Source organism: Phacochoerus africanus, chromosome 15, assembly GCF_016906955.1.
Source record: "Phacochoerus africanus isolate WHEZ1 chromosome 15, ROS_Pafr_v1, whole genome shotgun sequence".
Classification (NCBI taxonomy): Eukaryota; Metazoa; Chordata; class Mammalia; order Artiodactyla; family Suidae; genus Phacochoerus; species Phacochoerus africanus.
The window spans coordinates 22,770,835-22,789,146 of record NC_062558.1 but is presented as its reverse complement, the minus strand read 5'-3'; the positions used below and the strand labels follow the sequence as shown (position 1 = coordinate 22,789,146).

The 18,312-nt window shown below is 47.0% G+C and overlaps 1 protein-coding gene across 3 annotated transcripts in view; it reads right to left on the bottom strand.

Moving 5' to 3' along the window:
• Positions 1-18,312, bottom strand: part of GOLGA3 (golgin A3) — a 49,688-nt gene that overhangs the window by 20,654 nt on the left and 10,722 nt on the right. For all 3 annotated transcript variants that reach the window (XM_047759873.1, XM_047759875.1, XM_047759874.1), the window contains 8 exons: positions 17,663-17,775; positions 10,501-11,159; positions 9,504-9,615; positions 7,185-7,491; positions 5,249-5,451; positions 3,628-3,765; positions 1,901-2,062; positions 1,277-1,639 (listed from right to left, as the gene is read on the bottom strand). In XM_047759873.1, coding sequence (XP_047615829.1) covers positions 1,277-1,639; positions 1,901-2,062; positions 3,628-3,765; positions 5,249-5,451; positions 7,185-7,491; positions 9,504-9,615; positions 10,501-11,159; positions 17,663-17,775 — 2,057 coding nt within the window. The remainder of the gene's footprint in view (positions 1-1,276; positions 1,640-1,900; positions 2,063-3,627; positions 3,766-5,248; positions 5,452-7,184; positions 7,492-9,503; positions 9,616-10,500; positions 11,160-17,662; positions 17,776-18,312) is intronic.

The following is an 18,312-nucleotide window of genomic DNA, read 5'->3' as shown; positions in this document are numbered from 1 at the left end:
CAAAGCTACACTAATCATGACAGTGTGGTACTGGTATAAAAACAGACATTCAGACCAATGGAACAGAATAGAGAACCCAGAAATAAACCCTGACACCTACGGTCAATTAATCTTTGACAAAGGAGGGAAGAATATAAAATGGGAAAGATTGCCTTTTCAGCAAGTGGTGCTGGGAAAACTGGACAGCCACATGTAAATCAATGAAACTGGAACATACCCTAACACCAAAATATACAAACAACTCATACAACTCAACAACAAAAAAACCAACAACACAATTGAACAATGGGCAGAAGACCTGAAGAGACATTTCTCCAAAGAAGATATACAGATGACCAATAGTTGTATGAAAAAAATGCTTAACATTACTAATTATTAGAGAAATGCAAATCAAAACTATTATGAGGTACCACCTCACATCGGTCAGAATGGCCATTATTAACAAGTCAACAAATAACAAACACTGAAGAGGGTGTAAAGAAAAGGGAACCCTTCTACACTGTTGGTGAAAATGTAAATTGGTACAACCACTATGGCAAACAGTATGGAGGTACCTCAGAAAAATAAATACAGAACTTTCCTATGATCCAGCAATCCCACTCCTGGGCATATATCTGGAAAAAACTTTCACTGAAAACATTAACATGCACCCCTATGTTCACTGCAGCACTATTCACAATAGCCAAGACATTGAAACAACCTAAATGTCCATCGATAGATGAGTGGATTAAGAAGACATGGTACATAGATACAATGGAATACTACTCAGCCATAGAATAAAATAATGCCATTTGCAGCAACATGGATGGAACCAGAGACTCTCATACTAAGTGAAGTGAGTCAGAAAGAGAAAGACAAATACCATATGGTATCACTTATATTTGGAATCTAATATACAGCACAAATGAACCTATCTAAAGAAAAGACACAAACTCATGGACTTGAAGAACAGACTTGTGGTTGCCAAGGGGGAGTGGGATGGACTGGGAATTTGGGGTTAGTAGATGCAAACCATTGCGTTTGGAGTGCATAAACAATGAGATCCTGCTATATAGCACAGGGAACTACAGCTAATCACTTGCGATGGAACATGATGGAGGATAATGTGAGAAAAAGAATGTATGTATATGCATGACTGGGTCACTTTGCTATACAGAGAAATTGATAGAACAACGCAAATCAACTATAATAGGAAAAATAAAAACCTAAAGAAGTTAAAAAAGAAAAAAAAATTCCTATATGCATGACTTCCTCACAGGGTGATAACCTTCATTACCTGGCTGGACTTGATGGCTAATTCTTCTCTCAATCGCTCTAAAGTTTCCGACGTTTCCTCAGTACTCTCTTCCTGGCGCTTCGACCCTGGGTCAAGTTCCTCCCTCCTGGCTGCCTGCAGAGCCACCTCCAAGACAATCTTCTCATTCTGCAGGACGCGAATCGTGTCGTCCCTAGAGGCGGCCTCCCCCTGCAGCTCATCCAGCCGGGCCTGCAGCTCATCGCAGCGCACCCGCAGGTCGCCGAGGGCCTGCTCCCTGGCCTGTAGAGTCTCCTGAGTCGAAGTGAACTGCTTCAGCAGGTCCAGGTGCTCCTGCTGCAAAGCCTCAAGCTGCTGGTCTCGCTGATGCAAAGTCAACTTCACCTGGAAAAAAGGTACTCAAGTCAGCATGACTACTCTTGAATGAAAACACCGTTTGCCCCAAGAGTCTATACTTTTTCCAGGTTCAGGTTTTGAGTAATCTGGATGACACTCTGCAAACAGCGGTCTACATCTAACATTAGCAGAAGTAAACACCCGCCAGGTCCAATGATGGGCCGACCAAGGGACAGACCAGCACAAACCAGCACAGTGAGTCCGGCCTGGGCATCCTGGGCATGAACTCGAGGCCGTGCAAGTGCTTGCCTGCTCTAGCTGCTGTTCCAGGGTTGCCACGGAGGCCACCATCTTCTGCAGCTGTTCCTTCTCATCTTCAAACTCCTCTAGCCTCCTCTGCAGGTCCTCCTCCACCATCGTCTTTGCCTCTTGGATCTGCACAAAGGCAGCCTCCTGGTCCAACATGTCAGCCTAGGCCCAGAAGATAGAGTGTTATTAAGAAGCAGGGTAACCTCATGGCTACAGCCAACTCAGCAGGTAAACCCCTCAGCCTGGTCAGAAGCCCCCATACACATCACTGCCCTGTCTGCAACCCACAGGGAGACAGAGGGCCCAAGGGCCTCAGGGGGCAGAAAGCTGGTGATCTGCTGTCTACAAGACAGGCTGCCCACCACTTCCTCCACCCCCAGCACCCCTGCTGAACCCTGGGCTTGGCTGAAGAGAGCAGCAAGCCGATAACCCAGTTTTAAGAACTGGTTAAGCAATGACTGAAAATACCACAACTGCTGCCTGTGTGAACACAGGCTGTAGCATATCCCCACTCTGGTTGTGACACACAGGTCACTTTCTTGAGATTACTTCCTGATGCCACTTGGTGACCTAGAGACCAGCACCATGGGATAAACATGGCATTCCTTACATCTCAACTATGTAGATGAGACCCAGTATCTAGGTGTTTTCTTAGGGAAGAAACACTAGCTTATAAGTTAAAGTCATCTCAGCTTTTTCACTGAGCCCTTAAAACATGTTTGACAGACACAACTGTCTTTCATCATCCACATCATCCGTGAGGACAAAGGGACACATGCAGAGAAGGGGGAATGGGAGGCCACACCAGTCACAGGACACTGACCCTCCATGTAACTGAGAAGCCAGTGACACTCAGCACAAAACTGCCCTGTTGCACACCGTCAAGAGGATAAACACCCTGTTTCTTCTTTACTTTTTCCAACAAGCCTAGGAAGTGGTATTGTCCTCCTCATTTTATAAAAAAAAGGAATGAAGCCCAGAGAGGTTATGATGTAGTTCAAGGTCTCACGGGTGAAAAAGAGCACAGGTCAAAGCCACGGCATCTCACTACCCTGGAGTAATCCATGGAAGCAGTTGGACATGGTTTAACAACCCCACATGGCTGCTGGGAGGGTTAAATGGTGACACAGGCTGAGGCCTCGCAGACAAAAGTGCACTCAGCTCCTCCCTGCCTGCCCTCCCTCTGTCCCGCATGGCTGTTCAGAGGAGGGCTCTGAGTTACCACTGATAATCAGAGATGGAAAGGGGATGGGCATGTGGTCAATGTGAGGAAAACAATCCCCAAAATTTAAGTCATCACACATAGTTTGAAAGAATAAAGATGTACATACACAGGAGTTCCTGTTGTGGCTCAGTGGAAACGAACCCGACTAGTATCTATGAGATGCGGGTTTGATCCCAGGCCTCACTCAGTGGGTTAAGGATTCGGTGTTACCATGAGCTGCAGTGTAGGTCACAGACATGGCTTGGGTCCCAAGTTGCTGTGGTTGTGGCGTAGGCTGGCAGCTACAGCATGACTGCACCCCTAGCCTGGGAACTTCCATATGCCATAGGTGCAGTCCTTTTAAAAAGCAAAAGAAAAGAAAAAAAAAGATACACATACATACATATACAGTATTAATGTTTATGTGCATATGTGTGCATGTATTGGTGTGTTTTCTTAACCTTGATCAGTGTCCCAAAAAACACCCAAACCCCAAGACAAGAGCGACACGCTGTGGTCCCACCTCAATGCCCTGGAGCTGGGCGGCAATGCGCTCCTTCTCCTTGATGGATCTCTGCTGGGTCTCTGTCAGCTGGTGGGACAGGGACACATTCTCAAGTTTCAGGTGCTCCAGGAGGCCTGCCTGGGTCATCTGTCCAACCTGCAAAGAATATATCACATGGTAGAAAGTCGCTCGATTCCAAGCACAAATGAGGCCGCCGGGGTGAGGGTTTCCACACAGGGCTAGCCCAGGAGGGTCGCTCCCCAGGACCCCTTCAGGCAGGGCCTCACAGCCCCCCATCCTGGCAGCATTCTCCTCCTCCTAATGTTCCCGAGACACGTCTATGTCATTGGGAAAGGAGGGTGAAAATGTATTACACACCCTAATTAAGGAATGCTGAACGTATCTGAAAAAAAGCTATGGTTCTCAAACTGTCACTCCCTTGGACCCTTCCTCAGTTTTTTTCTCTCAATCTCCATTTCTGACTTATGTCAGGGCATACAAATCTGGCTTCTCTAAATACTTTATGCTGCAAATAAATGCACAATAGCTTCAAAGTTGCACTGACTTTCAAGAGTTTATTTCCAAGTACATCATAAGTAGAACAAATGCTTATCTATATGGTCCTCTAGCTTAATATAAACTTTTTTTTTTTAAAAGCCCACTTTTTTGGGGAGTTCCACTGTGCCTCAGTGGAAAAGAACCTGACTGGTATCCATTAAGGATGGGGGTCCAATCCCTGGCCTTGCTCAGTGCGTTAAGGTTCCAGCAGACACAGCTCAGGTGCAGTGTTGCTGTGGCTGTGGCATAGGCTGGCAGCTGCAGCTACAATTCGACCCCTGGCCTGGGAATTTCCATATGCCACAGATGCGGCCCAAAAGAGCAAAAAAAAAAAAAGCCCCACTATTTTGTATGTTTGTTGACTTCAGATTTTTTTTTTTTTTTAAAGGAGCATGTGGTGAGATTTGGTGAAGTTAATATTTTACATCCTCCACTGGAGAAATGAAGTTTTACTTAACCTACAATATTTTATCTAGACCAAAAAAAGTGAGGAGAGAAACTAAAACCCACAGTAAAATTCAAAAAGAAGACAGGCTGACCAAGCCATCCTCAGTGCCCTCATAGGCGGTCCAATTAGTGGGACAGGGATTTGGAATGAAGCACATTTCACACCTTGCCAAAGGCTCCCCAGTGCCGTGGTTCACCCTGTGGACCTGCACCTGCTCCCACTCACGCAGAATCAGGGGCTGACATGCTGCACATGGGCAGTGTGGGAAGATAGGGATGTGTTTCCCCAGGGTGCAGGCAAGTGGAGAAAGGCATAGCTCCACGGGGACCAGTGTGAGAGTCCTGAGACCAGGAAGATGTAGATTTATTTCAAAGCTGAGTTTGAAGGATGGAAAGCACCCGCCAGAGAGGGGATGATACGTTCCAGTCAGAGCTCAGATCACAGGATATCCCCAAGAGGATGATTTTAGAAGGAAAAATGCTCAGGCAAGGGCTGCAAAACTCCGTGTCATGGAAGGTTACTGTACAGGGTGAGATGTGTGTTGGAGGAGGGGTCAGCAGGTTTTCAAATAAAAAAGCAACTGTCGCACAGGAGATGTGAACTGTGAGCCATGCGCCTCACCAGGGGCCATACCTGGATGTGGGCCATCTCGCCCTGCAGCCTGACCCGGGCCTCCTGGGCCAGGGCCAGCTGCTGTTGGTACCACTGCCGGACACTCTGAAGAGACGAGATCTCTGCCTGGGATGCCTGCAGCTTGCTGCTCAGCGCCGTGCGCTCCAGCTGCACCTGCCGTAGCTGGCTCTGCAGGGCTGTCATCTGCTGCCGCAGGTCGTGCACTGAAAGCAAACAAGCACAGTCACTCAGACCCCCGAGCTGCCGGGAGTGCACAGTGCTTGCACCGACGCCCCATCCAGCCAGCCTCTCTGCAGGCGGCAGGGACCACAGCCACCCCTTCCTCACGGCGGCGCTTCTCTATGCAGGCTCCTGGGGAAATAATGGGTTGGATTCTGGTCACATCTCATCACCTGGTCACCTGGTTTTCTGTGTGTTACTCTCTCAATGCACCTCACTTAACTTTCTTTGTTTCTTGCTTTTTTTTTTTTTTGTCTTTTTAGGGCCACACTCACGGCATATGGAGGTTCCTAGGCTAGGGGTTGAGTCGGAGCTGTAGCCGCCAGCCTACCCCACAGCCACAGCAACGCATGGGATCCTAGTTGCATCTGTGACCTACACCACAGCTCATGGCAACGCCAGATCTTTAACCCTCTGAGTGAGGCCAGGGATTGAACATGCATCCTCATGGATACTAGTCAGATTCATTTCCACTGTGTCCATTTGTCTATCATTTCGGAGGTGGTTCCTCAAAACTGAACTTGGCGCCAGAAAAACAAAGATTTACTAGTCAACAGTCTAAGTGTTGCTTTTAAATATTTTAAATAGCAGGAGTTCCCATTGTGGCTCAGTGGGTTAAGAATCCAACCAATTAGTATCCATGAGGATGCAAGTTTGATCCCTGGACTCGCTCAGTGAATTAAGGATCCTGTGTTGCCACAAGTTGTGGTGTAGGGTGCAGATGAGTCTTGGATCTGGCATTGCTGTGTCTGTGGTGTAGGCCAGCAGCTATAGCTCCAATTTGACCCCTAGCCTGGGAACTCTTATATGCCATGGGTACAGCCCTAAAAAAAAATAAATTATTTTATTTATTTATTTTTATTTATTTATTTATTTATTTTTGGTCTTTTTGCTATTTCTTTGGGCCGCTCCCACGGCATATGGAAGTTCCCAGGCTAGGGGTCGAATCGGAGCTATAGCCACTGGCCTATGCCAGAGCCACAGCAACGAGGGATCCGAGACGTGTCTGCAACCTACACCACAGCTCACGGCAACGCCGGATCGTTAACCCACTGAGCAAGGGTAGGGACCGAACCCGCAACCACATGGTTCCTAGTTGGATTCGTTAATCACTGCGCCACGGCGGGAACTCCATAAATTATTTTAAATAGCATCTTTGATTGTGTAGAATAAGCAGGCAGGTCTAATACCCACAAACAACAATGGACTTTGAAGGCAGATCACTACTGACAATCAAGGTCAAAGCCCATTTGTGAGACCACTCCACCCCTTTGATGAACCTGCAAGAATGTCCGAATTCCACAGGCTCAATCAGAAACAACATCTAGGATTTTCCACCGTGGCTCAGAGGTAATGAACCAAACTAGGATCCGTGAGAACATGGGTTCAATCCCTGGCCTCACTCAGTATATTAAGGATCTGGCATTGCCATGGCTTTGATGCAGGCCTATAGCTGCAGCTCTGATTTGACTCCTAGCCTGCTAACTTCCATATGCCTTAAGTTCGGCCCTAAAACAAAACAAGACAAAATGAAAACTGAAACCCAAAATAGAAACATTTACTTTAGGGAAGCGGACATATCTGTATCAATCAGAAGGGACTCCAGCACCCCAGAGCACTGAGATGACCACAGGTTGGTGTCACCACAGGTTGTGGGCCCCCAGGTCTCTGGTACCTGCATGCAATCAGGAAGTAGATGTGGGGACAGGCTGCCCACCTGTGTTGTCCTTGCTGAGCATGCTCCTCTGCATCTCCTCCACTTTGGCCATGAGTCGGTGGTACTGCTCCTCTGCCACCTGCAGGTCACTGTTGGAGGACGCCAGGCTGGCATTCTTGGCTTCTAGCATGTTCTGCAGGTCTGCCATTGCTTGCTCTAGGTCCCAGCAAGACTGCTTCAAGGTGTCCACCTCCGAACTGAGCGAGTCCTGCCTCTGCTGGCTGCTGTGGCTGTGCTCCACCTGAGCCTGAAGCCTCGTGCTCAGGGCGGCCAGCTGCGCCTGCAGCTCCGCCTTTTCTTTAAGTGCCTGAAAGACCCCAAACAGCCATACTGACTTTCAGGAAAATACACCATTTCCACCCTGTGTACTAAGAGGTCTGCTGAAACACAGCCAGTGAAACAAAGAAAGGTGTCCAACATGTGGACTTTACAAAAAAGCACCATGTTTTCCATGACTCTGTGGAAGCACCCGCTCACCCACAAGCCTGTTGGAAAATACATTTGTTAGAAAATACATTTGTTGAAAAACCAAAAAAGGGCACAAGCACACACAGTTTGAGCACCAGGAGTGCCGAGAGAGCTCTAACCGAGGAAGAGCAGCCAGGCTCATCTCTGGGGAAAACAAAATCCACAGGGTAAGTCTTCAGGGACAGGCTGCCGTTACACAAGACAGGCCCTGTGGGATGGCAGATGGGCCGCTGGGCACCAAGCAGCCTGAGGCACTGTCTGGCTGGGGGGTAGGACCGCAGGGACCACTGTCTGTAGGACATGGCAGGGAGTGAGAGGAAAGGTGGTATCTCGAGAAGCCCCAGGCCCCAGAGGCAGCAGAGGACAGACAATGAGCAAAGGGCAGGTGCCGTCCCACGGCCCCTCCACCCCACTATCAGCATCTCCCACCCACCCTAAAGTCAGCCTGTCAGGGTCCGTACAGCAATTCCAAAATGCAGCAAGGAGCAGACAGCTGCTCTCAACACATAATAGGAGAAAATCAACCTCATGAAATACCCCTGAAAAATGAGTTAACTGAGCAAATGCAATAAGATTTTGTAATTAGTACAAGTGGTATCTTCATAGAAATGTCAGGAAGTTTTGCACCCATAACAACGCACAAAGATCTTGATTTTGGACACAACTGAAGAGCAAATCAAATCCCAGGAGGCTAAGAAGGTAAAGTAAAAGCATGCTAAGGTGGAGTTCCCTGGTGGCTTAGCATTGATCTGGCACTGTCACTGCTGTGGCGCTGGTCACTGTTGTGGTACAGGTTTGATCCCTGGCCCTGAAACTTCTGAATGGCACAGGTATAGCCAAAAAAGAAAAAAGAAAAAGCAAGCTAAAATTCTGAAATTGTTTGGGAGCAAATACAGATGAAGCATAATTGTATGTAATGAGGTTACACACTAAAGGAGGGCAGAAGATGAAAATCAAGTACAAGCAAAATTAACCCTAAAATCTTGGTAATCACCTCCTCAGTCAAGAGTTTTCTGTACCAGGGTGGTCAATCTATGTCCCAAGATGGAGGGTACAAAAAAAGCCACCGTAAGAGTTCCCGCTGTGGCACAACGCCACCCATGGTGTCTCTGCTGTGCCAGGACATAGTGCCGGGACACAGCTTTGTTTGATCCCCAGCCCGGCACAGTAGGTTAAAGGACACAGCATTGCTGCGGCTGTAGTGTGGGTCACAACGACAACTCGAATCTGACCCCTGGCCCGGGAATTCCATATGCCGTGGGGCAGCCAAAAAAGGGGGGAAAAGCCACCTCAAAAATGAGAAGCAGAGCGAGTAGTCAGGGGTGCCCCCTCCTCTGCCCACAGCACAGGCTCCTGAGAGGATATCTCTCTGTGTCTTGTGCCATCCCCACTCCCCAAGCCAAATGCAGAGTCAAAGGCAATGAAGTGATTTACCCTAACACTGATAGGAAAGCTGAAACTAAGGGATGGAAAAATGGCTTTTCAGGAATATGTTAACCAGACAAAGCAAAGTTCCTATCAGAAAAAGCAAAAAGTGGTAAAGGGGCAAAGATGACAATTTTACCAGGCTAGGGAAAGATGAAATCTGTTATAGACTGTTAGGCATTTCAGAGGAAAGCTAGAATACTGATAGAAATACAAGGAGAAGCTAAGCTACAGGCGGTTGGAGCAGCAAACAGTACCTCTTTCTGAGGCTGACAAATCAAGCAGACAAAAATTTGAGAACACAGACTTGGTTGCTGCCGATGCTAAGGCTTATTCTTAAAGACACGTGTAAAACCGCATGCAGCAAAACAGGAGTTGCACATTCTTAGACACGGTACATTAATACATCCATCAAATATCCATTACCTGACTAGCCTCTAATGATAAAGCTTCCAGCTGTCCTTCAAGTCTCATTTTTTCTTTAAGAACCTGCAACATTTCATCATGAGTTTCAGCAACAGAGCTTTCCATGGACACACTGGAGGATAAAGGCACAGAGGATCAGGTGGTGGAAATATGACTGATCGTCACCTTTCCTCTCCACTTATCCATACTCCCCACACCCCACACACCTCTGCTACTCTCCCCTAATTTTTAAAAATTAAAAAAGGAGGGCATTCCCTTCGTGGCTTAGTGGTTAATGAACCCGACTAGGATCCATGGAAGTTGCAGGTTTGATCCCTGGCCTCACTCAGTGGGTTAAGGATGTGGTGCTGCTGTGAGCTGTGGTGTAAATCGCAGACTCAGCTCTGATCCTGTGTTGCTATGGCTATGATGGAGGCCAGCGGCTATACCTCCAATTCAACCCCTAGCCTGGGAACCTCCATATGCCAAGGGTGCAGCCCTAAAAATGAAAAAAAATAAATAAATAAACAAGGAGGAGTGCCTGTAGTGTCTCAGGGGATTAAGAACCTGACTAGTATCCATAAGGATGTGGGTTCAATCATTGGCGTTGCTATGGCTGTGGTGCTGGCTGGCAGCTGCAGCTCTGATTTGATCCCTGGCCTGGGAACTTCCACATGCCATGGGCGTGGCTGTTAAAAAATAATAATAATGGTAAAAATTAAACAAGGAATGAGATTTTGGTAGCAAGCTAAAGCTCTTATGAGACTGCTACAATAAACCCTCCAGCCCACAGCAGGGCCTCCTTGGGCACCAGCTGGCCAGAACACCATTACAGTGATGCGAGCCCACTGAGCACCTGAACAGCTTTAGTCAGGCCTCCACAAACCCTGGGAGACAGGATATCTCGCTACTGCAGGTGCCTGCTCCTTACGCCCGATCTCATCTTCTACAGAGGAAGACTCACGTGTAAGTGAAGCAGCCAAGACCAAGGGTACGGTTGGATGCCTGCCTCACCCACCTGCTGCAGATGCTGTCTGCCCGGCTCCGCGTCTCCCCATTGACCTCCTGCCTCTGGTCTTGGTGCTCAGCTGCAGCGGCCTGGAGGACATCCGAGATGGAGGGGAACTGGCCCAGGGCAGCAGCGGCCACCTCCTGGCCACTGACCACGTAGGGGGCCTCTCTTGCACCCACGCTGTTGGCCAGCAGGCTGAGTGCCCCACGGGTGGAGACACTGCTGTAGGAGGAGCTGTCGCTCTCATTTCCGTCAGCCTCAGACACGTTGTCTCCCGTCAGGGACGCGTTCTCCAGGCGGTCATCAGCCTCAGGACACAGGCTGACCTCAGACACCACTGACGTCCCGCTGCTCCGGTTCTGCTTCAGGGAAGCCCTGGCAGAGTCCACAGCTGGGACACTTCCACCAGAGTTCTGGGCATCTGACTCTTCAGTTCTGTAATCAGCCAGAGACCGAATTTTGCTTGATTTGGAACTTTTTTTCTCTTTAGGATGTGCCAGGAGCCCTAAGCTGCCCACCTTCGGCCCCCGAGGGACACTGGTGCGCAGGAAGGAGTATTCCTTTGTCATGGCCACGGCACTGGCCCTTGGTAAGGTTTCTGGGTTCAACATGAGTTCAGGATCAAGTGTGCTAAAAAGTCTCGTTTTAGTTACAGGTTGACTGGACTGAGAAGGAAACAAAAGTACAAGAATTACGTTTGAAACTGATAAGCAGCACTCAAAAACTGCCATCCAGAGAGGCCGCACCACTTCTATAAACAGAGCACCCCCCCACCACGAGGCTCAGCACCATGACTCCACCCAGGCCTTCTCGCCTCTGTAACCTCACTGCCTCCATGTCAGGGCCCATGATGGTCCAAGCACATGCCTTTCCTGGCTGGGATCTGATAGCAGTTTAAACATCTATTAGAGGAAGTCCTTCCTTTACAAAAATTTCCTGGCAATCCTTCCATACTTTTTCTTTTAAATAAACTCAAAATTTTTCTTCAAGTTAAAAAAGGTTCTGTTGGAGCCTTATGGTTACCAAAGGGGACAGGCTGGAGGAAGGGACAGCTTGGGGTGGGGGGGATTGGTATATGCACACTGTGATATATGGAATGATTGGCCAATCGGGACCTGGTTTATAGCACAGGGAACTCTACCCACTATTCTGCGATAACCTACATGGGAAAAGAACCCGAGAGAATAGGCAGGTATATATGTAACTGAATCATTTTGTTGTACAGTAGAAATTATTACAATATCATAAGTCAACTATACTTCAATAAAACTTCAGAAGTTCCATTGAATTACAGCTGCCTTGAATTTGGAGTTCCTCTGTAGCATAATAGGTTAAGAATCTGGATTGTATGACTTCCTATTGTGGCTCAGCAGTAATGAACCCAACTAGTATCCATGAGGATGCAGGTTCAATCCCTGGCCTCGCTCAGTGGGTTAACGATCCGGCATTGCCGTGAGCTGTGACGGATATCATACCTCGGATCTCTCATTGTTATGGCTATGGTGTAGGCCGGGAGCTGCAGTCCCAATTCGACCCCTAGGCTGCTGCGAACTTCCATATGCCATAGGTGTGACTCTAAAAAGACACCCCCCCCCCCCCAAAAAAAAAGAAAGAAAGAAAGAAAAGAAAAGAAAGAATCTGACTGGAGCGACTCAGGTTGCTGTGGAGGATCAAGTTTGACCCCCAGCCCAGCACAGTGGTTAAAGGAACCAGGATTGCCACAGGTGAGATGCAGGTCCACAGCTGCAGATCAGATTCAACCCCTTGCCTGGGAACTTCCATATGTCGCTGGTGCAGCCTTAAAAAAAAAAACAACTGCCTTAAATTACTGCGGGGATAATGAGCTATTTCCCTCCATTTATTCATATCTGCTTGCATGTCCCTCACAGAGGAAGTTATGGGCATCTAAATTCTAACCCACATTTGTTGCCATTTTGATCCACAGCCTGGCTATATGCCCTAGAACTAAGTTCTTGAATTTTTGTAGCCATTTTAACTTAATACTTAAACACTTTATCATTCTGTTGATATTATAAATATTATCTTCTCCCAGTAATTTTCTTTTTTTTCTTTTTTTATCTTTTTGCCTTTTCTAGGGCCGCTTCCGAGGCATGTGGAGGTTCCCAGGCTGGGGGTCCAATCGAAGCTGTAGCCACCGGCCTACGCCAGAGCCACAGCAACACGGGATCTGAGCCGCGTCTGCGACCTACACCACAGCTCACGGCAACGTCGGATCCTTTAACCCACTGAGCAAGGGCAGGGACCGAACCCACAACCTCATGGTTCCTAGTCAGATTCGTTAACCACTGAGCCATGATGAAAACTCCCCCATATTTTTACTTTAAACTCATAATTTTCTGAACCCCAATTATTTTAATAACTTTACATTTGTAAACGTTTATAACAGCAGTTTTTTAGTTGGTTCTCCAGAGTTTTCCTTGAGAAAAACACCTGCAAATAACAATACCATTTCTTTTTTTTAAACATCTTAAATGATTTTTCTTTTTTTCCATTATTGCTGGTTTTACAATGTTCTGTCAATTTTACACTCTACAGCAAGGTGACCCAGTCACACATACACATATACACATTCCCTTTTCTCACATTATCATGCTCCATCATAAGGGACTAGATAAACAATATCACTTCTCTTTTTCAATATTTATACTTCTTAATTCTTTTTCTTATATCATCATGTTAGCTAGAATTTCCCAAGGGGCCTTGAATGAGTCTCGGAATGAAGGAAGACAGAGTTCCTTGGTGCTAAATCACCATGCCTCTCTCTTACAGGTTAATCTTAAACTCTATGTTATTCTAAAAAGTCAATGCAATCCCAAAGCAGCAAGGGACAAGGTGGAGGCTGAGTGTCTCGAAATGATGCTAGGATACAACCGGAAGGACAATGAACCAGGAACAGTGAGGAGGAGTGAGAGTGGGGCAGTGGACTGACCAGGCCTCCCGGATGGTAACACACACTAGAAAGCTGCCATGGTTAGATCCACTGAGAACTAGAAAAGCAGCACAAAGGCTGCTGACACAGAACTCAGCCCAGGAAGTGGCACGAGAATAGGTGGGGTCTATAGATATTTATGAAGCACCACGATAAGGGAGTATTCCAACCAGTGGGGAGAAGGCAGATACAAAATAAGCAATTTGAGACAACTGACCAGCTGCCCACAAAGAGGGTCATTCCTATCTCTTGCTTTCATTCAAAACATTTCAAACAGAGTCGATTTTCACAGTCAAAACCAAAACTTTTTAATACTTTTTATACCGGCTCTTATTTTTTATATAAGAAAAAACATGGGTGAATTTGTTTATATCCTTCAAACAGGGAGCTCCTCTTAAATATGAAGTAAAGCCAAAAGAAGTAACAGCGAAGACTGAAAATTTTGACTGTAAACATTTCAAAACTGATGTGCAGCAAAAAATATGCCAGAAGTCAAAAGACATGGCAAACTGAGAAAAAATTATTTGCAAAAATACCAAAGGGGGACTTCCCTGGTGGTTCAGTGGGTTAAGGATCCAGTCAACACTGAATGTCATTTGGGTCACTGCTATGGTGCGGGTTTGATCCCTGGTCCAAGAACTTACACATGCCACAGGTGCAGTCAAAAATTTTTCAAAAATTAAAAAATAAAAAATTTTTAAAAATCAAAAAATAAAAACTAAAAAAAATGTAAATGCTAACTAAAAAGGGATAATTTCCTTATATATGGCACCTCCAGAGGAAAAAGACGCTAAGAGAAAAATGGACAAAGACTTCCAGACACCCAAACAGCCAATCCATAAATACTTCCTGTTAGGAAGTTGTTTCTTTCAGCAATTGGAGGACAAAAATTCAATTTTTGTTACTTCTAATTCTGCCAAGGATGAGAAAGTTAGCAGTCCTACATGCTGCTAATCAGAATGAAAACTAGTCTACTCTATTTGGAGGGCAATACACATCAACTAACAGATACAAAAAACCTCTACCCAATAACTCAGGACAGGTTAGTGGGAAAGGAAAGGTCAAATCAAGTGGCCCAGTGGTAACAAACCTGACTAGTATGCATGAGGAAGCAGGTTCAATCCCTGACCACACTCAGGGGGTTAAGGACCTGGAGTTCTGTGAGGTGTGGTGTAGGTCACAGATGAGGCTTGGACTCAGCATTTCTGTACTCCAGCTGATGTAGGCCGGCAGCAGCAGCTGCGATTCGACCCCCAGCCCAGGAGCTTCCATATGCCTTGGGTGTGGCCCTAAAAATACAAAAAACAAAAAAAACAGCACAGAGAAGGTGCTCCTCCTGCATAAAAACTATCATCCCCTCCACGTGAAGGCACAGACAGAGATGTTCTCAGGACATTTATCAGACTATGAACAAGGAAGGGCTTTTATTCATAGCCTATACCATTTAGGAGTTCCCGTCATGGCTGAGTGGAAATGAATCTGACTGGAATCCACAAGGATTCGGATGCCTGGCCTCACTCAGTGGGTTAAGGATCTAGCGTTGCCATAAGCCGAGGTGTAGGTTGCAGATTCGGCTCGGATCTAGCATTGCTATGGCTGTGGTGTAGGCCAGCAGCTACAGCTCTGATTTGACCCCTAGCCTGGGAACCTTCGTATGCCTCAGGTGTGGCCCTAAAAAGACAAACAATTAAAAAAAAAAAGTCTATACCATTTAGGTATGAGGTGTGAACTACATTCCTAAAGAAATATGCTTCTACTCCTGGTTTGTTTTTGTTTGTATTTTTGAATCAAAAGTTCTGAATTTTATCAGCTACCTCTTCCGCACCTATTGAGATGCTCCTGAGTCTTTTCATGGGGGACAACCATTATAATGGGTTCCATCAGCAAAGTCTCCCATTTGAACTAACCTGTGCTCTTACACAAAGCTTCACGCGGTTATCCTGCACGGTTCTATAAACCAACAGGCCACGCTGACTTGTCACAAGCCTGGCAATAGGGAGCATGGCTCTGCACTTAGGCAGGTTCAAGCCTCAACTTGGCTGCTGGCACCTCGACCCTCGTGGCCACTTCAGCCCTGAGCTTCCCCGGGTTATGGGGAGGCCTGAACCGGATGCTGATCTGCATGAGGACGGCACGTTCCAGGTTGCACTCTGCCCTGGCTGGTCCTGCCTGAGGGTCTCTGGAGTAAGGGACAGGTGGGGGCCAAAGTCCCTGACATCTTCCTGTCTTCCTCAGTGGGGCAGCAGGGGGTGGGGGTCAAGGGGCAGGTGGGCAGGCAGGATTGTCAAGTTGGTCAGAGCAGCGGGCGAAGAGTCCATCAGCTTGAAAGAAGTTATCCTACTGAAGCTAAGGTTTGATATACACACACACATACACAAAATGATTAAAATTGGGAAATGAGGAGTTCCCATTGTGGCGCAGCAGAAATGAATCCGACTAGGAACCATGAGGTTTCGGGTTCAATCCCTGGCCTTGCTCAGTGGGTTAAGGATCCAGCATTGCCTCGAGCTGTGGTGCAGGTCCAAGATTCAGCTCAGATCTGGTACTGCTGCGGCTACAGCTTCAATTAGACCCCTAGCCTGGAACCTTCATATGCCACAGGTGTGGCCCCCAAAAAGACAAAAAAAAAAGGGAAATGATAAATTTCACACTGAACTCCTGACACATTCGTTGCCTAATGTTGGAAGAGCCAGACAGGATTTCCCGTTATGGCTCAGCGAAAATGAATCTGACTAGCAGCCACGAGGACATGGGTTCCATCCCTGGCCTCACTCAGTGGGTTAAGGAACCGGAATTGCTGTGAGCTGTGGTGTAGCTCACAGATGCAACTCAAATTCTATGTTGCTGTGGCTGTGGTGTAGGCTGGCAGCTATAGTTGATTCAGCCCCTAGCCTGGGAACCTCCATATGCTGCGCTGCAAGTGCAGCCCTAAAAAGAAAAAGAAAAAAAAAAGAGGCAAATAGAACTTTGAACTTGTCCTTAAAGCCTCTGGCAGGCAGGCCGTGGACAGGCTGTGGCACAGGGACACTGTCTGGTCTGTTTCTTGGCTCTGCTAGGTTACAGCTGAGTGACCTCCAGCAAGTTCCTTACCCATCTGAGCCTCAGCATAAAACGTGTGGGGAATTTAACACAGTGCCCGGCACATATAATGACTGACTACCGGCTATCATTGTAAATTCTTCTGGCAATCCATCTGGACAGACCAGGCGGGAGCCTCTGTTGGCTCAGAGCCTGGTGCTGGACCTTCCAGTCCATTTATGTTGGCTTTGGAGCAGTGACACGCGAGAAGCCAAGGTTCTCTCTTGGGAAAACAAATGGCCAACCCTGATGAGGACTTGTCACTACTAAGTCATTCATTGAAAGTGGGCTTTTTTTTTTTAAGTTAGAATCAAATTCTTTTTTTTTTTTTGGTCTTTTTTGCTATTTCTTGGGCCGCTCCCAGGGCATATGGAGGTTCCCAGGCTAGGGGTCTAATTGGAGCTGTAGCCACCAGCTTACGCCAGAGCCACAGCAACATGGGATCCGAGCCATGTCTTCAACCTACACCACAGCTCACGGCAATGCCAGATCCTTAACCCACTGAGCAAGGCCAGGGATCAAACTCGCAACCTCATGGTTCATAGTCTGTTTCGTTAACCACTGAGCCATGACAGGAACTCCTAGAGTTAAATTCTTTTAATTTGAAAATTTTCAAGTCCATAGGGAAGCTGGAAGAAGAGTGAAATGAACATTCCTACTCCCCTTTCCTAGAGTCACTTGATATGATTAAAAAGGCTGCTTTCATTAGCATCCTAATGAGAGTTTCACACCTGAATAAAACTGATTTGGGGATAGCATGTGGGCATACTTATCCATGTGTGTGACATGGCACATATCTTAACACCATTCAGTAGAAACTATAACACTTACACAATAAACAAATGAAACCCAGCACTAACTGCTCAAGTTCAGAGAGCAACTGTACTGTATCTGCCATCTCTTCTTCTCTCATGGGGACTGAGAAATAAAATATGCTTGTTTCAAGGGAAGAAGGACCAGATGGAACAGGAAGCAGAGCCCTGTGGACTCTCCCCAAAGCGGGGGAACTACATGAGAAAAATGATCTTTCCAGACAGGCACAAAGCCCTTCCCAGCAGAGAGAAATAAATCATGCCCAATTAATGATTGTTTTTCACACATGACGTTTTCCATGAGCTTGTTTGAAAGTGGGAGACTCACTCTTTCCTGCTGGCGCTTCACCCTGTACTGCTTGAGCTGTTCTTCCAGCCGTTTCCGGGCCTGAAGTCGGACCTGCTCCTCCTTCTCCAGGGGCAGTGAGGCCTCTGTTGAGCCTGTGGTGGGGAAATGGCCATTTAGAAATTCACAATGCACCAGGATACAGAGGACAAATCAGAACAGCAACTTGGCTGTTTTGCATTTTATTTATTTTTATGTATTTTTTTTTAATGGCCGAATCCACAGCATATAGAAGTTCCCAGGCTAGGGATCCAATCGGAGCTGTAGCCATGGGCCTACACCACAGCCACAGCAACGCGGGATCCGAGCGGTGTCTGCAACTACAACACAGCTCAGGGCAATGCCAAATTCTTAACCCACTGAGCAAGGCAAGGGATAGAACCTGAAACCTCATAGTTCCTAATTGGATTCGTTTCCACTGCACCACGACGGGAATTCCTGTTTTGCATTTTAGTACTGACATGATTTGGCTTCTAGACACACAGCCGTCTAGTTGGAAAGGACTGATTCCACGTGGAGATTAAACTGTGAGCCTTGGACACCTACCACAGACAGGACCTGCTTGGTGGCAGACATAGTGGCCAGGCCCAGGGTTGTGCTCACGCCACCAGCATATCACTCCCTACAACTTC